This window comes from Mycteria americana, chromosome 1, assembly GCF_035582795.1.
Source record: "Mycteria americana isolate JAX WOST 10 ecotype Jacksonville Zoo and Gardens chromosome 1, USCA_MyAme_1.0, whole genome shotgun sequence".
In the NCBI taxonomy this organism is placed as follows: Eukaryota; Metazoa; Chordata; class Aves; order Ciconiiformes; family Ciconiidae; genus Mycteria; species Mycteria americana.
In genome coordinates, this window is record NC_134365.1 from 89,616,858 (window position 1) to 89,641,820 (window position 24,963).

A 24,963-nucleotide genomic window follows, 5' to 3' on the forward strand; every position below is an offset into this window, starting at 1 on the left:
CTTAAGCACACTATGATAAAGGATAATGATTTTGCTAAGTGTGACATGACTGGAAAATATAGCAAGAAAGTTTTCATGTGCTTGGCCTTGACTGGATCCACATGATACGTGAGGAAATAAACAGAGTGGGAACATCCTCTGCATACATCTCAACTATAGGATTTTCTGAAACCAAAGATTTACATAGGAAAACATCATGTGAAATCCAGTCAACTGAAATTCAGTGCAATATGTTTTTTAAAGTCAAACTTTAAAATGTGACCTTCAAGTCACAGTTCAATTTTTAATTATAATTACTTTTTAAATGGAAAAAAGGGGAAACAATTTTGAGTCTGTCAAAATACTTGTTTGGACAGTGTTGTTTCAATTAACTGCAATTACTGAGTTTGACTAACTCCAGGGGAGAAGAGACATGACAAAAGAGTTTTTTTCCTCTAACAATTTCTCCTTTTTCTGTTTTAAATTAAGATCTAGCTGTATGATGGTACCCCAATATATTTGTATGGCCCAAAGCGTGATATTGGTACTATTAATTCCCTAGAGTCCAAAAGAATCCTTCCTACAAGCAACTTCAGGAGTTAAGGCATCTGGAGTCACCTCGGTCCCAGTTCAGTGCCATCCCAAACAGATGTAATCTGATCTACTGACTGCAGTAGATTTCTTCTGGAGAAAAATGGCTGGAGTGACAGCATCCCTCCACTCCTTACAAACACTGTGAGCATTAATGCAGTTCCTAGTAATCAGGACAAAAATCGTGGTCGTGAAATGAAAAATAATGTCTGTGGAGAATCCCTAGATGTGGAATATAACGCTATACAAAATCAAGCAGGCTTTTGGCTCATCTCTGCCCCAGTGATGTTACAAGCATAGGCCAGTGATGACGCAGTTCTCTGTACCCAACAGAATGGAGAAAATCCATGGACAAGCTAGAGGAAATGACTGAATGACTGTACCACAGGCATGATAAACCCATTATCAGTTCAGAATTTTTGGCTGTGTTCATTAAAATAAAAGCTCATGAATTAGGGGATAATGATATGTTGCTATCCTCATCATACAAATAAAGCTCAAACAGCAGTATTTATTATGGTGTGCTCTAAAAGTACTAATCCAACACAGACCATTCAAACAATGCTGTGAAACATAAGCATTATATTAATGGAAAGTAGAACATAAAAAACCTGGAGAATGAAGAGGAAAAAATCACCAGGCAACATATTAAGAAATTTCTTGAACATATTAAAATTGAAAGGTGTCATGTATGCCAGACCCTCATGACATAAGGCTGTAAGAGACAGCTAAAGAGGATGGAAAGCTAAAGAGACAGCTAAAGAGGAACAGGAAAGCTAAATGAATGATCTGTTATTGCCCTTGCTATCAGAAAAAAACACTGGACATTCTTACCCCAAGGGCACTTGTTTTGGAGCCATAATGTGACATTAATGGAGGTAGAAGGTCCTTAAAAAGATATTAGAGAACAGCCCGAGCAATTTAAATTGGATCTAAAAGGCTGACAAAACCAGACAGTTCATCACAGCACTCCACAAGCAATAAAAAGAGCGCTAATACAGTAGGTTTATGATATACGCATAAAAAAGCCACTGGCTTTGAATGACAAAGTCAATATGCTATCTAATACTATTCCACAGCAATCCCAATCCACCTTTCTGGTACACATGCATGTGTAATGCACTCCCAACAGCATGCCTGAAGTTTCCCTACGTGTCAGTCTGTGCAGGGCGTGAATCAGAGCTAACCCCTCTTACAGAAGCTTGTATTTCTGCTCAGTGGGCTGCTCCAGAATCAGCCTCTGATGGGCTGCAACAGCTGCCAAGCAAAGACAATATCATAAAAGGCAGAGAGATGTCTTCTGTAATGAAAGGCTGGTTAGCCTGACATCAATCCCAGGAAAAACAATGGGAAAACAAGAGGTTTGGGTCAAGGATGAATTAATAAAAAATTATAGGACAGAAACATAATTGCTGCCAGCCAATAAGTGAGGAATACAGATCTTGTTAAATCCAAGTTTGGTTGACAAACGTACCCCTTTAGAAGTGAAATATCTGAGCTTTACATTCAATGTAAATCATCCATTCATGGATCAAGAATTGCCCAACAGATTTGTAAAAACAGGTATCAACAGACAGATCATTAGTTCATGGGGAATTCCTCCAGCCTCAGTAAACAACTCGCTGTTACCCAATATGTTCATCAATACTCTGGCAGCAAATACAACAGCACTGCTGGGAAAATTTGCAGAAAATGCATGGATTAACATAATGGTAAATAATAATCAAGACAAAGCATTCCCCCAGATAGTGCTCTCACATCTGTGTTTAATACAGTGAAATTCAGACTTATGCATCAAGGCATAACAAATTCCAGCCACAGGCACAGAAAGGGTACCACATCCTGCAAAGCATTACTGGCAACTTAATGCGACCTTTCCATTGCATGCTGTGGCAAGGGCAGCTAATGTAACTTCTGCACATATAAATGGGGAGGTAATGAAAGTATCTAAATGTGGAATTTTTTTCACTGTCTGGCAGTGCTGAGGCTGGTAGAGCAATACTGAATATATGCCAAAAAGAAGCATAAGTAAATGGACAAGATACAGAAATAAAGCAGAAAACAAATCTTATGACTAAAAATCACTCTGTTTAAATTATCAAGGTAAGACCGAGGAATAATTTGATCAATGTGCATAAATACCATATTGAGAAAAATGATGAGTATTTCATCTGGACTTTTAAATCTAATAGAGCAAGGCCAAGTAAGGACCAATGAAACTAAAGGTCAGTTAAATCCCAACTAGAAATAAGATGCGATCTGTGACAAGAGATGTGACCTGCCATGGATCATACTAATAAAAAAAAGGTCTGCTAGTCAGCAGGTCTTTGGGGAAAATAAATCTTGCTAAACACAAGTTTGACTGGCAAACACAGCCCTTCAGAAGTTAAATACCTAGCCTTTACATCCAATGTGAAGCATCCCTTAGATAGATCAAGATTACTTTCCTGAATGTGGCATACGTTTACATGGTTTATTATACAAAGGATTTCAAACTGCATGATCCTTTGGAAAGTGACTCCATTTGAACGTTTTTTAGGTTCCTATTAAGGTTTTGTGGAGAGAGATGATCTCTGGACAGACAGAGGCAATGGTACAGGTACAGTGACAGCTAATTGTCAGTGCTGTTAGATGGTATTTTGTACTGTACTCTGTATGCTGCTGTCTTTACCTAGAGCCATGATATGAAAGAACCATCATGGACACCTACTCTAGACCTGATGCCATAGTTGCTTTGTTTTTCACTTGTAACAAATATAATATGAAGAAATCCATTGGGTACAATGGCCCAGGGTGCTGTGCGTACTAACGGTGAAGATCTATTGGCAGAAGTCCTGACTGAGTAAATGATGTTTTAATGCTCTTGGGATGTCATCATACTGCACAATAACTGTTATGGTGAAGTATCTAAAAGGGCTCTCTTTTAGGGCTCTAAAGATAGGGCTCTCTTTAATATTTTAAGTCTAAATTTAATACTAAATAATATATAATGAATTGTCCAATTATTAAAGTGAATAATAGATCCAATGGTTATCCTGTAAGCTCAGTGTTTTCAAGTAGCATAATTCACATATAATGTCTAACATAAAATCTGATTGAAATGTCTTTTCTGGGAGGTGTTTAATGCTGTATCTACCCAGCTGTGCAGAGAACAAGTTTGTATATGTGTCTCTCTGCACCCATTTGCTGTCACTTTCTTGTAACAGCCCTTTATGGATCAGTCTCTTCAAAGTCCCAACAAGGTCTGAAACAGACCTTGCCTTCTGTTCCTGCACAGAACACTGCTGATATTGATTTGAAGAACTTGCCTTCTGTTCCTGCACAGAACACTGCTGATATTGATTTGAAGAACTGTGCCTGTCTCTAGGCCAGGAAGAAGTCACAGCTTTCCACTGTAAATTCTTTCTTACTTGGAACTATAGGATTAATTACTTCAATGCATGAGTAAGTCACCTTTCTCTGTTAGAATGACAACTAACTGATAGTGCATACTTGGTGACATTTCTTTTAACAAAACAATGGTCATTTGTCAAACCTGAGTTCTATGGTTATTTATAATGTCTTCAAGAACTACTATCCATTTTAAGAAAGAAAAAAAATAGTCCTAAAGTTTCCGGTATTCACACTGAGTAGACTGAACTCATGCAGCCATTTTGGACATTTAGAATGGGCATCTGTTGCAAGCACGGTCACAGGTCCCATCAATGGTCAACTGAAGTCCCAGTGGATTCACTGTAACTCTGTTTGGGCACATGTTTCACTTGGCCACTAGCTTAAGACTGTTTTTGTCCATTTCCTTTATCAATATAAGTCTTAGCCAGGAAAGAAATCTCTTGTCAAGGCTTTGATTTCTACAGTTCCTAAATAACCTTCATATAATTCCTCCTAGAGACACGGGTAAAAGTCCTTTCTGAGCAAAGTATTGCTTCTGCTCCAGTGGGGAGATCACTCTTTTAATTCTACAAGGCAAAAGGGTCCTTTATATGCCATAAAAGGTGATTTTTTTCTCCTTCCTCCAAACTTCACCCACTGTGTGGAGCAACACCAGTCCTTCATAGTGCATGAAAATTCACTTTGGGGATAAAACTATGTGACTGGTTAGTAAAGCATCTGTGAAGATGGCTGACCACCCAGAAAGAAAAGAAATAACAAACTATGCTATGATTATCATGCCTTTGGAGTTAGCTTCATCCCTACCTTGGGATAAATGGAAATCAGCCAAGTCAGAGGAATGATTATTACATGAAACTGAATTTTTGATAAATCCACTTGTTTCCTCACCTCACTTTCTGAGTGCCTTTAGGGGGTTCTCAAGGTGCCCTTTGTCACCAGCTCCATTTGTGAGTAGCATCAGGAAAGGTCAGTCCTAGAAGAAACTTTACATCTTTTTGTGTATCAAAGACATGCTGTGTCTTAGCAAAAGCTACTGATATCTTGGTAATTCAAGGGGTAATTATTATCTGAAGTTGCTACAGACAGAGACATTATATGAGCATCTCATGGAGCCTTCCCTAAAATTCCCAGGTCCAATATAGGCTGAAAAACTGACTTCTTTTCCCCAAGTGACAAAGGTACAAATGAGCTTCATAAATATTAGAAAATGCTTCTTTTCAAATACAGCTTTTATTGTAATGCAGCATGTAAGTCACTATATTAAAAATATAAAATATGACTTTTATGAAAAATTCAACACATTTGGGGGTGGGCAGGAATACTTCATTTTTTGTCATCAGGCAGTGTGTACTACCCCGATTCAGAAGAATCTCAGCCATTCTCTACCAAGTAATTAATAACCACAGCTCCTTACTTCATGACACAGAGACTGTGTATTTGCTGCATGCAGTTCATTCACCCTTCTTCTAGCAACCCTGTCGGGGCGATGGTTTCCCTGTGCATTTTCTACTGGTGATGTTACAGGCCTGACCCCCGTCTTTAGTAAGGTCCAGTTAAGTCTTTCTCCTTTTAGTTGCAGAGACATCTAAATAATACTCCATTTATTGTCTGCTTAGTTGAAGAGCTCACAAGTGATGTTCTCAGCTGACAGCAAGTTGTTATCTCCAAACTGATGAATAAGCAATCATCTGTTATTGCCCTTGTGGGGAAATAGCTGTGTTTGCTCTATTGACCCACACATTTCTCTGTGTGGCTCAAACTGCCTGCCTCTCAATTCGGTCTCCCACAACAAAGGCACGCTGGTGAAATGCTTGCTTTCTGTTCATAACAAATATATCTCCAGTGCATTTGTAATGCAGACTAGGTGAGGTTTTGCAGTTGCCTGATATTCAGCCCCTTCCTCTGTCTTCATCGCAATTCTTCCTGAATGACTAATTTTCACACCAGCCTCAGTTAATACCTGTTCTGATACTGTTTCATTCTCTATACCACAAAGCAGCTGTTTTCCATACACCCTTTTAATCATTCAGACAGGCCTATATAGTTCAACAGACACAAAATTGATTAGATAAGCCCTTAGGCTCAAAGGTCTGGAGAGACATATGCCATCTAAGGCATCATTCACTTCTTTAAAGCCTTGCAGAATCAATTTCCAGCCAGCCAGACACACCTAAATGTAAAGTTGGAGAAGGCATCAATCCATTTTTATTTCTTCATAATGCGTATCACCACCACAGAGGAAGGAATTGTTGGCTTGGAGGTGCACGGGTGTAATAAAAGACTTCAGGTGTTGCTAGGTGAAGCCAATTTGCATTTGCTTTTATTTTGTGGAACAGCATATGGCAGCTTTTCACTAAGTCTGAGGTCAATCAGATTTCTAGGCATAGAATAATTTACATGAGCATGTCTTTAACCTGCTAATCTTTAGGACAGCACATTTTTCAGCCTGTGCCACATGATGCCTTGATGCCTAGAAGAGCTATCTCATTTTTCAGTCATGAACCTGCCAAAGTTCACAGCCTCCAGTGTAACCACAACCTGAAAACTGCCTGGGAGTCCACCTAAGGATGCTCTGCTCCATGACCCTGTGACTGCACACCTTTGCCTTCTCAAATCCACAGGAGCCCATCTTCCCCATTTAATCGCAATGCTTTTACTGTGAGACAGAACAAGAGGCCCATCAGCTGCTTGTTGGAAATCATCAAGAAGTCAAATGAATGGGCAGAAACACAGAGTGAACTATGTCTGAGGAAAAGACAGGGTTTTCCTCTTCTCACACAGAAAGAATATGAAGTAATAAATATTTGCTCGGAAGGACAGATTAGGATCCCTTACTGGTTTTCCTCTTATTTTTTGCAGGACCACCCAGTGTTTGAAATGAGAGAGACACCAGAGAGGCTCCTGTAAATGCCCCAAAGGGTTATAAATCTTTGCTCAGAGAGGAATTGAAAAAAGAACAGATGGACTTGCTGTTAGAAGTGACCATGGGAATAGCCACGTGAGCAGAGACCAAGAAAATGAAGGAACTTGAGGGACCGGGGAAATCTTATCAAGGAAGATATTAAGAAAAAAGGGCTTCAAAAGCAGACTGTTTGAGCTGTTATGGAGAAACAGGCCAAAGATGCAGGGAATTTTGACAAAGAGGCAGCATCAGTACAGGAGTCCTGAGTCCATGTCTGACCTCTTGCCATACCTTCCCACTGCTATTCTATAACTTATCAGACAGCCTGTATTTGGGGGAGGCCAGTCCATGAACTAGAGCAACACACAGAATTAGCACTACTTAATACAGTCTCCTAAAAAAATCACAGCCCACCAGCAAAAGAGAACAGGCATCTGATAATCAGAGGTGATGGAGTCCTTTAAGAGGATTATTTCTGTTGTACTATTTGCAGTCATGCACTTTAATCCTTAGTGCTTTGTGTAAAATTTTGCCTTTTCCAAATGTGACAGGAATTGCTTATACATTTTGTTCTGGATTGCCCTGCATCTTTTCGCTACCTGAACAAAACACTGCAAAAAGAAGTACTTAATCTGATCTTGATCCATATTGTGCAGGACACAACAATGGCATGTGCAGAGAATACTATCTGCTCTTTGCAGTCATCTTGCAAAGGTGTGCACCTGGATTATCTTCTGCCTTGCAGCAGGGTAGGTTCTTAAAATATGGCAGCTGCAGGCATATACATTGCTCAGAACAAGGGCAGCACAAATATCGTATTAAAGTCTGTAATTTTCTGTAGAGTACAGAAGCGCAAGTTTTCCCATTTTCAGATAGAGGACTCTGAACCCCGCAGGCAGATGCATGCGTGGATTGAGTGGCACAGCTCCTGCCTGGAAGCTGCCCTGCCTGCTTACCAGCTCTGCCTGCGCCCGCATCTCTGCACATGCTGCGGCAGCCTGCAAGCTCGGGCTGATCAGTCCCATCTCTAGTGGAGGTGCCCACTGCCAGCTTCAGAGGCGTTGGTAAAACAAAAGGAAGCAAGACTGGGTTTACGGACAGGGTCTGTCACAGACCACCAACTGAGGTGGAGAAAATGAGTAAGCAGCTTCTTAAACAAGTAGCTATAAATAAGTAGAGAAGAAAGTTGTTAGTATTTGATGTTTCAGCTTTGGAGACACAGAAAAATCCTGTGCTCCACATGCTGAAACATACTTGGAGCTTTCTTAAACAGTAGATGGTAAGTTCTTAATAGGAGAACTGCACCCAATTTAGCCAACTCAGAGTAAATCTGTGCTAGGTTTCCTGCTGTCCAGCTCAAATGAACTGCCCACTGAGGTAAAAATGTTGTTTCATATACAGACCCACACAAGCACCCTCCACATAATTAACAATTAGTAGACAACGAATAAATAATATGTGTTAATGGGATAACGCCCTTGAAAGGCATCAAAATTAAATGGTCCATAATTAAATTGTGGAACACACCATTTATCCTCCCCAGCCACCAATCCCGCTGGCAAGGGCTGCTTTGGACAGGAGCTCAGGCTAATGGAGCTATGAGTTCACTGTGTTTGCCTTATCTGTCCCACACACCACCTGGTCAATGATTGCAGACACTATTAGTGGATGCTGCCTCCAGTCTCAGGCGTGGAGGCTTCCTAACACTGTCCTTGCTCTCTCAGGTTGCTTCCAATCAAGAAACCCTTGAGTCGATTGTGAGAAGACAGAGCAGGCACTGACCACTGGCAGAAGTACTGCTGCAAATGAGACTGATTTTAGTAGAAAGGTTTTCTTCTGTCTGGTTGTCAGAAAACCGCTGTCTGGAGATGCTGGAGCATGCACGTTTGTGAGGTGAACTCATTACCCCTGGGGCTGAGAAAAGCTTCCCAAGGGTAATGAGCTGCAATGCCTGATATGAAGTAGGTGTGCACACAAATTTGCCATTTACCTTCTATTCATGTGTTTGATTTTGAAATGAAGTGAAAAAATGCACAAATATCAAATATGCTTGACAACCAACACCACATAATGGTGGTCATTTCAAATATAGCCTGTTCCTTTGTAGCACCCGATATTCCCACCCAGTCCTGTTATTCCCCACATACTCTTTCTTGATGCTGATTCAGTCCTTTAAGGCAAGTATGCACACCCAAAAGCCTAGATCAGCAGGATGCTTGGGACTTTGATACAGCCATCCTTCAGCACCAGACAAGCAACACAGAAATGAGAGGACATTCTTCCTGATTGTGGAATCCTCAACAAACACCACATTATTTTACTTAGCTGTGGTATGAATATCCTGCTTTACTTTCCAAGCTGACAAGACATAAGGGAACGAATTAAAAGTATATTTATTCTGGATCATTTTTACTGACACAGTGAAAGCTAAATCTGTCTGTGACTTGCCCACTTCTGCCAGTATGCTCCTGAAAAGCAGAATAGCTTTGAAAGACAGAAATCTCAGAGAGAGCCAGCAATCGCAGGATTCCCCTAAACCAGGGTCAAACCCTGCACTCATTAACTCCAAGTAAAGTGGTTTCAGTAAACCCAAATCAGGTACCCAGAGCAATGCAGGTTTCCCGTAAATGCCAAGACAAAGATCTTTTACTTTGATCTGACTGATGTTTTTGAATTGACTGAGACTAGACAGGAACCAAACTGCAGTTCTCACATGTGAATGCTGATCCAACATCTGCAAAGTTTGTGGCACAGATAGCCTTTATTTTGGTTAGACTATCCCAAATAGAGGAAATTACACATGCAAATGGGAATGTGATCCTCCTTAAATTCATTCGTGTTGTTCTGATTTCAGTCATGTTTGGGCCCGAGTTTTCTGCAATGACCAGAATGGGGCAAACAGAATTTACTACATATTTGGCATATCTTCATTTGATAGCCCCACAAGCTAATTCTGTTATTTAGGAATGCAGTAGATATTAAAAACACATACTGAATATCACATCAGATAGCACAATCAAACATATGGTAAGCTATAGAGCATTCATAAAGGATCAGAAGACAAAATGCCAGAATACCATCCATATGCCGGTGGGCAGAACGCATCGAATGAATGGGTAAATGCGACTAAATCATTAGCATCATTTTATCAGTTCACAAATATCACTGCCAAATCAAAGCAGCTATCTATTATTTGCCTAACATCCACATGTTATTTTCCTTCATTACTCAACCGGCTTTAGTCTGATCCTATATAAGCTTAAAACTGTGGAAAAAAAATACGGCCTGTATGGAAAATTGCTGTGGGATTGCAAAAGTCATAGAGCTTGCCAAAGAAAAAGAACTCTAAAAACTGTTTTCCTTGTTCATGTGCTCTCTCCAGGCCCTCTTGTTTATGTAAGGGCTCAACATATGATCAAGTTACTTTGCGTCAGCCAGGCTGTGGTAATTGTCTATGTATGCACTTTCAGCCCATAGCAAATGCAAGAAAATTTAACTTAGTTTAAGCCCCTTTCACTGCAGGCAAACCTAACACAACTTACTTTATATTCCCTGTGGGGTGGGAGAGTGCACCTAACTTGCATGCAGTGATATGCTACGTCCCAGGAGCCTTATGCTGTGTCTGAGACCCAGGATTATGTAAGGCATCCTAAAAGCTCCGAGACAGCTTGTCTTTTTTCTGCAAGTATATTGCACAGGCACACAAATGACAGACTTACCTGCCATGCCTCAACCTTCTTAATGTCTGCACAGGATCCGTTAGTGAAGAGTCCTTTCCCAGGGGTACAGGTATATATATCCTGCAAGGCATGGGCAATAGAATATACTGCCAAATACACATTATAGGATATCCGCAAGTGCGTGTAGTCCATGTATGGTGTCTCCACACTGGTGATGTTCTCATCCCCTGTGCACGGAGGTCGGAAGGCAGCCGTTCCATTTCCAGTCCCCAGTCCCTCTTCATGGCCCTTGTGGAAGGAAGTTGAAGCTGGAGAATTTTTGGACCCATCAGGGAGATAGCAGTTAAATGTCTCCTCCCAAAACTCCTTGGCAAAGCCGTTGTTGGTGGACTTCTTGGGATGCACCTTCTGCAGAAACTCACGAAAGCCTGGGATCTGTCCTGCCTTCAGTGCAAAACCAATGGTGCTGCCGATGACACGGAAGAACTCCGGCATGGCTATCAGGGAAGAGCTGGCCCAGGCCTCGCTCGCCAGCCAGATCTTGCCAGTGATGTTTCGTCTGACGATCTCTTTGATGAGGGGCTCCAGGTCTGGGCCACTGGAGAAAACAACGATCACCCTTGCCGTGGAGTTCTGGATGACCTCCACCACCTGCTGGATCTCCTCTTCATCCGAGTACTGGGAGATGAGCTCGCTAAAATCAATGCAGATATCTCTCTCCTCCGCCTCTTCCCGAAACTTTTCAATCCCTGGCCGGCCATAGTCATCGTCGGCTGCAATTGTTCCCACCCAGTTCCAGCGAAAATACTCGATGATGTCTGCCATCGCTGTGGCCTGATGCTCATCATTGGGGATTGTGCGGAGGAAGGACTTGAACTGGTTCTTATTGCTCAAGAGACGACTGGATGAGGCATAGCTGACCTGTGAGAGCACAGTGAACAAGCAAAACACACCATGAAGTGAACTGCCTGGAAATAAACTGCCTACATTTATCTAGCACCACTGTCAACCTGGGTAACTTTGGATGGGATGAAGAGAGAGCTGAGTACCACACTGGCAGCCATGTACTCTTAGCCTGTGGTTGCACATGATCCATTCTGAGAGTCTGTATGTTCTTGTAGCTGTGACTGTCTTACAGAGGCACACATCCAGGAGCAGCTGCTCAGACCTGAGGAACCGGAGCAAGCTTGTGTTCACCTGTAATGTCAAGAATCTGAGGGAGAGAGACACTGACACTAGCTTGGAGGAATGGCAAAGATGTGAGCCATGGGTAGCCTACATGTACCTCACTGTACTTCCTGCCAAATCCAGAAACAAGAAGAATGTACCTTTTAGATAAATGAGGGCAATGCACATAATTCAGACAAAATGCAAGCTTCCTCTGTCCTGAACCAGACATGAGACAGCAGGCTGGTATGGCCATCTCAGACCTACTCTGAAGAACACTGTCTGTCTCTCCTTGCCTCTCACCTCTGTCTCCATCCTTAAACAGGCTCCATCAGGCACCATATGGGTGTTATATACAATCCCTGCCAGTTGAAGTAAGAAGAATGTGATGTATATCAGTCGCCTTGACCCTGCGGAGTGTTAAGGTAATGCTGGTCAATACTACCTTAGCAGTATTTCCTGATTGCTGGCCAGAATCAGCAAAGAAGCCAGTAGGCATTCCATGCTCCATGAGCCGTCGTGTTTTACAGTTAAAATGGGATTTTATTTCCTTTTGTAAAGCTATCAAGAAATATTTTTTTTCCTAATTAGAACAAGTGCCATATGCTCTTAAGATATAATTTGGATTTTCTACAAGTAGGAAGAAAACCATAAAACCCAGAGGAGAACAGTTTAAAGATCTGGAGAACTTTTAAAACTCAGTTATCTTTGCATTTTGAGATTGGTATCTGAACACTTTGGGACTGACTCTCACTTTGAAAAAGTCTTCCATAAACAGCTCATTTTGTACAAAGTGGAAATTTACAGAAAACCTTAACTCCTCCTTAAATTCCTCTGGCATTTAATATTTCTGCAAGAAGAAAGAAAAAGAGGTCTCCTAGTGCAGTTTCAAGGGCCACAGGAGCAAATCCTCCTTTCACAGAGCTATACTCTCCCCTGGACAGGCTGCTGCCCAGTGCTACTCTCATCTCCTAAAACCTAGTGCCAGGGTGTACAAGGAAGGTACCCCACTCTCACATGTGCTGTAAGGGTACACTGAGGTGAGATACTGAGAAACAGAACTGGAGTCATAACATTTTTAGTTTCTATGTCAACGGAATGAGTAATGAGCCTTACATTAATTGTAAAATATACCTCCAACTTGTACTGAAATGCAGGGTCTATTAGGCATGGATTTGTAAATGGCCTTGCTATAAATGACAGCGATAATGTGTATTCTAATGCTGCCCAACAACTCTCAGTTTAAAAGCCTGCTTTCACTTGTTATACTTCAACCACGTGGCTGAGATTTCGTTCCAGAACTGAACCTCCTGACATCTACCCGTTTCAGCAACCTCTAGATAAGACTACTGCCTCATAGCATAAATGCCATTCCCTGTTCAAAGGGAAAGTCTGAGTTTTATGTTCAGTCCAACTCACCAACCCTTCTCAGCTGCCCTTGTTCACCTGGTAATACGAGGTGTAAATTAACAGTATGCCTTAAAATGCCATCACAGTGTTTATTACATGCCACCTTCCAATGCTACTCTAGGCAATACATAGATAGCATATATTGGTCTTAGCTTAAACCATTCTTGCCTTGATCAGAGACTGAATGTCCATTTTTTCAGACTCCTGTGAGAGAGTCAGACTGATAACATTAAATAGACAAGATATATTACTGTGCACCAGGCAGACAACAATCCTTCCTTCTTCATTTGTGGTGCAGATGGGAATTGGAGCCCTGGCTGAAATAAAGATATATCTTCGCAAGACAGGCTGAGAGTGCAGTGTGACACAATCTTGTTACAAGGACTTCTGTGAGCTCTGGCACCTGTATTCATTTTAGAAGAGGAGTTGGAAATGTTAGGCTGTACAAGGCAATGCATAAATAGATAAGGCCAAGCACTTTTTCCAAAGTTGTCTTCAGTGTGGAAATCTAAAATCAAGAGCAACAACATTAAGCTATAATATGCCAGCCTCATACTCTGCTTAGGGTCTTGGCAGAGCAGCACGTTTGTTAAACAAAAGGATGGGACCGTGGATGCTGGCACTGGCCTCAGTAGAGTCAGCAGACAGCAAGAAGGATGCTGTGACACAGGAGCTGGCACAACTACACCACCACACAGATGACCCCAGGACAAGGTGGGGCATATCCACATCCTCTCACAAACCCCGTTTTGGAGGCCCTAAGCCAAAAGAAAGGCAGGTCAGCCCAGAAGAAACCTTTGCAGCACCTGATCAGCAGAAGCAACAACTTTACAGATCACCTGCTTGAATGATCAGAGATGCTGAGAGACCTAAGAGTAGCTGGCAATGACTGAGCTCTGACTTAAGTGGGCTCTGTGGGAGTTGGGCATAACTAGACAGTGACCATGGTGAAGTAACATCACAACTAACCTGTGGCAACTGCCAATGACTGACCTAAATTACCGATGTTCACAGACTAAACCACTCTAGAGGACTCTAGTCCTCCTAGACTAAGTTGCTGTTGGCTGAATGTTGTTACTGGCTGCTTGGTAATCTTTGTGTTTGGGGATTGCAAATTGCTAGCAAGAAAGACTTCTATTGCAAGAAAACCCCCACATTTTGTATTGTTTCTCTCCTTGAGGTTCTACTGGAAATGGCAAAGATTAGACAAGCCATGGACACTGAACTCCCCTTGAGACTTTCTGGTGTGCAGCTAGGACACATCAGCAGAGAGTGGGACAGAGAAGCTGGCACAGCCACTGCACATACCTGTACTGGCCCAAATACATTTCTGGCAAATGTGAGCCTGAAGACTTGTATCTCTGACTAAAAAAAATATTTGATTTGACATAATAAGTTTGGAGGGAAGTAGACTGCTTTCTTTCATGTAAACTGTTGTCCCACTTTAAAAGCCAGTGCTTCTGGCCCTGTGTGTTGCCCCTCAGCCCTCCAAGGATGTATTCGTACAGCTATGGCCATTGCATTTCTAAACCTTCCTTTGTTTGAAACAGAGATGGAGCGCGTAAGGCAGCAGTGCAGTTCCCTGTCCTGGTTCTATAAAGTACTTAAAGATCCCCTCCAAACAGCAATACCCCCAGCTGTACCTAAAAAAGAGAAGTGAAAGCATACCTGAGGTATGTAAAAGAGTCCCAGCAGATTGGCCACGGCGGTAGAGATGCCAGAGCCAGTTGCCCCCACAACTGCAATGGTGGAAGGGATATGTTCTGAGCAGTTGCAGAATTCGTCCAGGTTCAAGGAGTCTATCTTGTTCTGGGCCACAAAACTCAGTGTGGCCTCAAGGGCTTTAGAGACTGTATTGCAAGTGTCAAATATCCTGTATCCTAGGGTCATGTTGGGTAGGAGAGTTGGGCTACTGTTTATTTCTTCTATGGCAAAGATCATAGCCTGGAGCCAGCGGAAGCCTCGGAAATTATACCTGAGGGAGCAAAAATAAAAATAAGTGAGTGAAAAGAAGGGAAACAGAGGAGAGAAGACCAGGTCTGAGACAGAGTGAAGAATTCCAGATACAAAAGGCAAAAGCAACTTATGGGATTTCTTGCGTCCTACTAAATTTGGAAAGTTTTGCTTTTGTGTTCAGTGGTTACAGAAGAGGCGTGCATATGCTACAAGGTTTTGTTCCAGTTTTCAGCTCTTCAGTTTGGGAGCTCACTTCAGAGGTCGTGAGGATGAGGTGAACTTTTCTAAGAAGTCTTCTGAAGTCTGGGAAAGTTGAAAGAGAGCATGCTTGGGGTGTTGGCTCTGGCCTGTCCCTTCTGTTCAGTACCCTAAACCTGGATCTCGTGATTCCTGAGCAAATGCTCTGACACAAAGCTACACCTATCAGGTTTCCTTCCAAATTCCTCTGACATGTTTCTGAATGCAGATGGCAGTGTCTGCAAAGCCTGTGCCGAGCGTGATGCTGTCAGGGACTTGGGCTTAGGGATGCCTAGTGTGTCAGCTCCTCATGGCTTTAGGCAGGCAGAGCGAGTGGAGACACAGCACTGGCATGTCCCTGGATGAAAAGGTGCCTGCTAGCTCTGCTCAGGGAAATTCGGCTTCACATCACGCACTTCACACTGTGAGAGAAGGAACAGTCAACCTGTTTATACCAGAGAACAGAGACATGCTATAAATATAAATCCTAGCTTCCTAACTTGTTAATTAGATACTTCAGTGTTTTCATTGAAGGAATAACCCTTCTCTTTATTATAGTGCTCTCATACATTTGCTTTAGACATGAGCTCAGAAGGTGCCATCAAAGCTGGCCTGTGAAATTGAAACTCTGTTTTTCGAAGCCTCCTCTGTTCTCTAAAATGGAACAGCTGAGGTTTCCGGCTATTTCTTAACTGTGCATGGAGCTAACCCAGAGCTGGGGAGTGGTGCCAAGAGTGTGCTGCATGACCTGGGAGTCCCTGTTTAGAGCATCGCATGGGCTCGCAGTGAAAGAAGCTGATGCAGGGTAAGTGACTACTTATCCAAAAAAAGAGAGGAGCTTCTTTGTGGAAAGCAGCAGGAAGAAAGTTGCTTTGATATGTGTTATTCTCAAGTTTTACCTACTGTGTTTTCTCCTGTAAAGCTGCAAAAGCAACTGGTTGTGTGCCTGTGAAGCTGCCATGTTTTAGGGTAATTCAACTGGAATGGCAGAATCTTTCATGAACTGAAACCTGCCCTTCCTTGTAATGCACTATAGGTCAGGATAGCACTTAGTTTGCAGTTTTGTGTTGAGTTGCAGCTGGAAACAGGAAAGTGTCAAAGCTGTTATGCTTGAGATCCACTGGGAAAACTGATGGGCCCCAGAACTGGAAAAGCCTGGGGAAATAGCCTGCCCAAGAACAGATTCTATATGAAATGGTAAATTTTAGGTTTCACAAGTGCCATTTTGAAATTCTTTGAGAGATGTTTCCATTACCAAGGTGAAGATTTCTAAAGATAAGCTTCATGAAATCACGAACTTCCAATCTCTGGGATATATGACCTGAACATTTTTTAATTGCTGGATGAAATGAATTGCTTCCAAAGTTGATGTTAGCTATGTCTGACTTCTTTAAAGCTGAATGAACATAGCCACATTGCCTCTATTCTAGGAGTTTTATCTGATTTATCTGGAATCAGAAGTTCTAAAGATATCACATCTAAGGTTTATCTTTAAGTCTTAAAAACTTTATTTATTCAACTTCATTTCACCTGCTCCAGACATCTTTGGCCAGCTTCCAAATGAGGTTCTGCTCTGAGGATGTACCTCAAAGACCAGACAGTATGGTTTCCATACAAATCTCTTCAAGTCAAAAAGTTTGAGGCCAATAAAAATCCTTAGTTATAATTTATGACCAAAGGGACAGCTAGCTATTTTAAGATTACCCTTAAGAAAATGGACACCCTTTAGAACATGTGAGTGTGTGTTACAGTTAGAAGTAATTTGGTCATTTAGAATATTTTTTGCTCTAGTTCCAAACCATTAAGGAGCGAGACTCAATAGGAGAGTTCTGAAATAAAAGGACAAGTCTCAGTGTGAAATAGGCAGTGAGCATTGTGTACAGAAAAAAGATGTGCTGGGTGCACCATGCTGATCATGTGGTCAGTAGTGCTCACTCGGATGAATGACAGCAAGGAAGGGCTTTATGACACTTCTTTTTACAATGTTAATGTGTTTACAGATATTTTTAATTAAAATGAAAATAGGATTTGAAGTAAGGAACTATATTCAGGCTCCTCATGTAAAAGAGAAAAATCTGAAAGCATTTTCTATATTTAAAGGGAAGACTGCTGAGAAGTTGGGAAGTTCAAAGGTACCACTACACCACTGTGAAAAGCTTCACACATTTGAGTGTGTGTAAAAGTAAATTTAAGCCTGCTCACATTAAATTATGCAGGTGGAGTATGACATGGAATTATTTTGCCTGCTTGACAGCAATTTGGCTTAATTTTTTTTAAACGCAGCAAGGTGGTATCTTCAAAAGCAGTGAGAACTGGAATGTCTTCCCCTTGACTTCAGAGAACGTGTCTGCCATTTCATTCAGCAGATGCACACTAAGGCCCATGATGCACAATTGCTTTTATTTTCCTTTCTAACATATGCTCCTGATGAATGTTTATTTACAGGATAAGGCCTGTACTTCAGATACTTGAGTTTGGATTGGTTTTATTTTGGAGGGGAAAGGAGGGCAGGGGTGTTTTCTGGGAGCTAGACTCCAAAAAGTCTTTGAAATGCATTTGATAATTTACCTTAAACTATCGTGGGCAGGAGACCTGCAGTTGTCTTCAGTTGCACCTCTGCTGATAGCAGCATCAGCAGATCAGGAGCAGAGGATCAGATGGGATGGAGAAAAACACACCTTGCTCTGTCTTCTCTAATACCTGATACAGCTTCAAAGTCTCGTTTTGTTAACTGATACTGTGTTGTATCAGTACTGTAACACGGATATGGTCAGATGACAGCAGTGCCACTAAACTGGTCTAAATGAAGCAAGATTTCATGATTCCTTCAATCCTGGTGAATGGAAATTGTGTGGATAAATTCTATCCCATTGTACTGTAAGACCCCAGCAAGGGGCTGCAGATAGGTTCCTCTTGGCGTGGTGTGTACATGAGTGATAGGTAAGAGCAGCGTTTGAACCTGGCAGCAGATTACACCGATCCAGCTGACCTCCTGTGCTATGCTGCTGCTGTGACTAATATGACTAGTCACTGTAATATTCTGTCAACCATGCAGAAATTTGACTGGTAATTTCCATGAAGAAACTGCAAAGGATTTGCTAACAGAAGCAAACTTTTCATAAGATTTCCAGAAGCTTTAAATAGCCACTGATATTTTCTTGGTGGAAAATAAGCAGCCTCCAAAACTTATTTTCTGCCATATTACTTTACAGGTATGTTGGCATAGTCTTGTATTTTATAAGACATTTCTGAGATGTGGTACTATGAAAAGTGGTCATTAAGCTCTAAATGAGAGTTTAATGTAAATAATTCAGTGCCCAAAGGTGTAGATAGGAATTTTTATTTACACTCAGTTCTTTAAATGTTTCTCCTCTGATGGCTGTTCTCCCACCTGTCAGAGTATGCAACCCACTGATCTTTCTGTTCCCAGGCAGGAGCACAAACAGGGAAAGAGAAATCAGAAACAATTCCTCCACAAATCCTCATTTTAATCATCACATCTGCAGGGGACGGATTATTTTTGTAGCCACCCAGTTTGCTAGACAGTAAACTTGCAAGATCTTACTGATTCCTGCAGGTTTCTTTCTACTTGTTACAAATGTGTCTGTCAAGGGGTGCTCAGGATGGCTTAAATGTCTCAGTCAATGTTACAAAGAAAGGGTATGTAAATTAAGGGACATAAACTCACTGCATAGTTTAGCTCCCCATACCTCCATCCCCTGTTTATCTGATTGTTTGTTTGTCTGGTTTGGTTTGAACAGCTCACACTGTCTGGATCCAGCAGGGAAATTAGTCCTGGTCCCACTTGGTCTCCAGAAAGGAATAATTCACAGCCTCATGTGAATTCATGACCTTTATTTATCAAAACTTGCAAGGCACTAAACTAAAAGCAATAGAAGCTGAAGGAAAAGAAGGAAAAAATAATGTGAAAGCTGTAAATACAGCTTTTATTTACTCTCCCATATCCGACAGGTACTTTTATTCAAGAATGGTGGCAAAGCCTGCATATGGCTCTCAGCTCACGACAGTACTCCTCTTTCTCTAGTGGTTGTATGCACATACTAATTTCTCTGTCCTCTCTAGATTTCCAGTACATTAATTACATGTTATTGCTGATACTACCACTGCTATTACTAAGCTATGCAAAGGGTAGACCTTCAGTTGTTTGTTGGATTCCTGTAGTCAGTAGGTATAACGAGTTGCTTACTACCCTCAGAAGTTAGGGCTATGGGTAAGGGGAATTATGCAGACCAAAGAAAATTTAAAAAAAAAAAAAATTCAGAAGATGGGTGAAAGAGAAAGAAGAAAATAATTTGGTCTCAGGGAGGAAGTTCTAAATACCATGTTATGCATTCAGTTCTGCAGTGGGATTAGCAAATACATCCACAAGGGGCAGCATTAAAATTCTCTGTTCTCTCAGACACACAGACTCAGTAAGCTAAAGCATCCCGGAGCCATGCTCTGTGAAGTCCAACACTATGACATGGAGATGGTCTCACCACAGTTTCACAGCCTGAAAGCTATGTGTCACAGTGTGGGACCCTGGCTAGATTGCTGATCAGAATACAGGGAATATGCATTAAAAATGATAACCTAGTGACACCATATTGGCAACACTGTATCTCAGCTCAGTAAAGATACATACTCACTGCAAGCAGTTCATTACAGTGAGAGCAATCCATGGGTACCACCCATCTGTGCAATAATGCTAGCAATAATACTAACGATACCGTAGTGGTATCGTTAGTAGCATCACTACTGCTAATCTACCTGAAATCAAGAAAGGATGGAGAAATGAGGTTATGAATAGGCCTCTGTGGGTGCTGACAGGGAATGGGGGTCAGGGACTGCTTGTGCTCTGCTTAGCCTCTGCCTCCGCTGCACACATCAGATACGCATCAGCAAATGTTACAAGGAAAGTTGCTGTAACAGTACCTGAGGCATACAAAGACAGAAGGTGTATTTATATCAAATGTGGGATACTTGATTGCTTAAACCGTAAGCCATGTAAGTACTTCTGAAACACAAGAAACAAAATTGCTCTCACTTTCCATACTCCTATCTGACATTTGGTGTGGCAAGACCATGACTAAGTTTTTACTTTGGACTCTACAACTCAGTGCTTAAAGCATGAAGATGAATTTTCAGTAGAATCAGCACCAAAAGAACAGAGAACAGATTGTTGCTGTTCCCTTTTCCTTTCACTGCTGAGTCATATATATAGTTTTCCCAATAATCATACACAGTAGGTTCAGGCCAGTACGTATGCTGAGCTGGGGAGAAAGGTGCAGTGCCACAAGAGTATGAAGAGGGTGAAAACTGAAAAAGTGGAGAGAAAACTGTCCTACCCATTTTGAGAAGCCCTGTTTGGGAGCATAGGTATGGCACTGAACACAGCTAAATGTGTAGGAAGATGTCCAAACAGCACAGATCAGGTTGAACAGTCCTCAAAAGAAAGGAAAGACACATTATCTTAAATTGTTTGATACTGAACTCCAGGAGACACAGGAGCAAACCACCCACAGGGTTTCAGTTTCTAGTCTCAAAGCAAGGCGTTTTTCATATGGTCTGATGACTTGTTGCTGTTGCCACCTAATGGAGGAGTATGAGAAAAGAGAGAGGACGCTCACATACTCTAATGCCTGCATGGTCTAATTTTCTTATGTGATATGAGACACATTTTCCTATCTAATAAAGAGATTAAAAGCTGTACACATCCATCTAAAAAGGGTATAAAACTGATTTGCCTCAGTGTTGAAAAGATACAGCAGCACTGGAGAAGGCTCAGAGAAAGGCAACAAGGGCAGTCAAAGGTATGGAACAGATTTAGCACTTTTGGTTTGACCAGATACAGCCATGCTTATGGTCTTCTAGTGGATTTCCCACCCTGTAAGTTTTTGACATTACAAGATTGGGGAGATTTTACTTTGGAAAGAAACTAGAGCCTATGTTTTTTTTTTCCTTCTCGCCAGAAACTATGAGTTCACTCATTCCAGACTAGTCACCTGCCCAGAACTGAGGAAACTCAAATGTGATATGAAAGACTCTAGCTCATGACTTGAAGAATGTATTGGGCTCTTAGAGTCAGCATGCACAACCCTGCCCCAAGCTACTACATCATCACAGAGTCCAAAACCAAAAAGGACCACTATGGTTGTGTTGTGAGATCTGTATACAAGTCCAGTCAGAGGAATTTTCTGACTTAAATTCTGCTTAAAATAGAAAAATCATGTCAGGAAAAATATCTGCTCTCAATTTAACATGTACCAATAACAAGGAAAACACCATAGCACAAAAACTGTCCCATGGATTAATTATCTTCATCAAGAAAATCTGATGACCAGTCTCAAAAAGTCTTCCCGACCCAATCTCTTTTGAATTAAACCTTTCCTGGAAATGGACATTTTCTGCTAAAGACATGTGCAATGAAGGAGCTTCCAGTCATCTCTGGTCCAGTCATCCCCTTGTTCCTATTGTAGATGCTTCTACCTCTGCAGCTAGATCTCTGCCTTTCATTAAGTATTCTCTCTCCATTTGCATTATGCTATCAGCTCACAATTTATCCACCTCCTTGAAGGAGTGCAGCAAAGTGGCACAAATACCTCTTCAGTCAACTCCTCTCTTTTGCACCTGCAACTTCTTGGTGCAGGGGTAAGAGGAACACAGATTTTACCCAGGCAAATTTCAGTGGAGGATGCCTTTTAGCAGATAAAATGCCACCCAGAAGGATCTCCCATTGTGTCCTTGAAACAGCTGGTCTGACTTTTCAGGATTTGCCTGTTGTTGGCAGTGCTACCTCATTAACAAATCTTTTGGCAACCACACACTTGTAGTACTCGTGGGGGAACATTCTCCTGTGAGCTGTTCTAATAATGTGACCGCATCAAGGGAGTCACCGAGGCTGACCCAGCGCTGACAGAAATGAAAGCTATGTTCAGTTTGCAAATATCTGCACTGTCCTGCCTGCCACCTGGAGCAGGTGAAGAAGACCACAGAGCTGAAAACATCCATTGCTTTTCAGTGTTCCACTTTCAAAATGCCGCACCTGGGAGAGAAAAAAATGCTGAAAATCTGGCAGAACTTCTTGCTCCATGAAGTGCACATTTAGTTCATGACTTTCTTGTGCATGGACAGAAGAAGCCAAAAGAAACCCTGCTTAATTACACTTCTTTCTGTGTGCTCACTATGAGACCATCTGGGGATGATCTCATAACCTAGATGGGTGTGTCCTGCTCAGTCTCTCAGTGGGAAACTGCACCCGGAATCTGTAAGCATAGCAGGAATGCTGTCAGCCATTCTTCATTACCATCTGCAACAAAACTGTACTAGATCCCCAGTGGAAGATGAGAGGTCCAAATAATTCCAGATATATGATTTTTCACATATGATTACAGAATAGATCCTATAACACTGAAGTGTTTTCCCATGCATGGTCATGACAAAATTCGACATAAATTTCTTCAACATAAATTATCATATAAAAAAATGTATTTTTTTTATATGATATTTCAGTTGCAATCCATTTCTGTCACACTTTATATGTATTATGTGCAGGGTTGTAAGGTTAAAAATTCCTCATGTTTCATCATAAAAATGGCTATGCTTTAATAAGAAGATACTTTGTTTTCATGTGCATTTCTCCCTCCAGGCTTAACTGCCAAAGACTTAAGACAAAACCTATATGCACTGTTTACACAGAAGAAAAGGACTTTGGGCGAGGAAAGCCTGGGTAAGGAGTTCAAGTCTGGGACTTTGTAAAGGTCCTAAAGAGACATCTATGTGTTCAGTGGGATTTTTCAAAAGCAGTGACCTATCTCACTTTCACCTATTCACTTGTTTAGGCAACTAAACAGTTTGTAAAGTCTTAGAAGATGAGAGGCAAAACTGGAAAAAAAGCCCAAATTTGATTTCTAAGCTATTTTGCTATGCATGACTGTAATCAAAGGAACTTAGGGGCACTATGGGTTATTTTCCATCCTTCTGCTAGGAAAGCTAATTTTCAGATACTATTCAAACATCCACTGTGGATGGCCAGATAGATTCATGTTTTGACAGCTTTGGGTAATACAAGGATTGCCCTCTTTCACTGTCCAAATATTATTTATGTTACTGTTTAACATATGCACTTCCTGTCTTTACACGCCTGTTTTATTCTATTATTTACACCGTACTTTCCCATTGCCTCTACAAGCATCAGATTACAGACTGTATTTACACAGTGTATAGTGTGTCACCTGTAGCCAAGAAAGGGCAAGACTCCCCCACCAAAACTTTTATTTTTTCTTTTCGTGGCTTACCTTATACACTCCACTGATTCTGGTCTTGATTTTAGATCCTGGTCTTTAGCAGCCACTCCAAAATGAATGGGGAACAATCCTCCGAGAATAATGTCTCCCTTCTTCTGTGCCCGTTGGTTTGGCCCATAGGCAGCTGTGTTCCAGGTAAATAGCAAAAGAATCAAGCAGCAGCTATATAAAGTCATTGTTCCTCTTTTCAGCAGGGGGTTATAGGATGCAAAATTGGAAAAGGTGATGTAAGAAAGCAGACGTTGTAATGTCTAAGCTTTTCCTTTCCTTAATACAGCATAGAGAGGATTTGGGACACATGTCTGCAGGGAGATAAGCAACAGGGTGGGAGCCACAGTGCTGGTGTTTCTCCCTCTGTCTTCTCCATTGCAAAACAACAATTTGGCAGTCCTTCTTTCTTCATAACCAAAGCATTATGGAGAGCCCATCTCTGAGAACTGCAAAAGAAAGACATGACAAGTGATCCCAGCTACACACCAGGACTCCACGCTGCCACAGTGGTTCTGCATTGTCCTGTCAACTTAGTATGCCCCCGTGGCCACCCCCACTCAACAACCTGCACAGGACACATACCAACTTTGACAGAGTAAGTCAGACAACCCAGTGATGCCAGCCACACCTCCTCAAACAAGTGTCATGGATTCTCTTGGATGCCTAATCCTCTATCAGATGTGTGAGGTGGGTGTCTTTCCACCATCTTCCTATGGTTCTGCATGACTCTGGTCACAGGAGACCCTGTAAAACTTGTGATCAGACCTCCATGAACAGCGCATACTGTGAGAGACTTGGATGGGCAAGTGGGGAATAAGGAAGCATCAAATGAAGTAAGAATTGAACCCTTCTCTTAAGAAAAGAACTATGATAATCTTTTGGTGTTGGTTCATCCCCTCCTTTCCCTTGATCATTCTTAACTCTCTAGTTTGAACTTATCCTTGCTAAAAATGAAACAAGGTCACCAGAAAGACTTCTTTCACATTCAAAGTGAGGATGACTCAAATCCAGATACTTCTCCATAATGAATCATGAAGGCTTGAAAGGTTTGGTGATCATGTCATTGCAAGCTTAGGTGTTGAACTTTGAAGCCTGCATCCTGGGGATGAGAAATATTGCAGCTTCTCTGTGCTCAATACATTTTCCCTGCATCATGTCTACAGGCCTGCCAAATGAAGAACTAAATTATGGCATATGAAAATGGCTATGGCTATGGCTATGGAGGAGGAGGTAGCACAAAAAAATCATAATAAACAGCTCTTCAGCCTGTTTGGAATAGGTCTAAAAGCTAGTTGTAAAAATCTGAAGTTAGTCAAATTCAGAATAAAAGCTAGGTATACGTTGCTAATCC

The 24,963-nt window shown here is 41.6% G+C and overlaps 1 protein-coding gene across 2 annotated transcripts in view; it reads right to left on the minus strand.

Annotated features, from left to right (window-relative positions):
- Positions 1 to 23,797, minus strand: part of CASR (calcium sensing receptor) — a 41,361-nt gene extending 17,564 nt beyond the window's left edge. For both annotated transcript variants that reach the window (XM_075491786.1, XM_075491785.1), the window contains exons 1-3: positions 23,613 to 23,797; positions 14,791 to 15,097; positions 10,585 to 11,466 (exon numbers count right to left, since the gene is read on the minus strand). In XM_075491786.1, coding sequence (XP_075347901.1) covers positions 10,585 to 11,466; positions 14,791 to 15,097; positions 23,613 to 23,797 — 1,374 coding nt within the window. The remainder of the gene's footprint in view (positions 1 to 10,584; positions 11,467 to 14,790; positions 15,098 to 23,612) is intronic.
- Between the last annotated feature and the right edge of the window lie 1,166 nt (positions 23,798 to 24,963).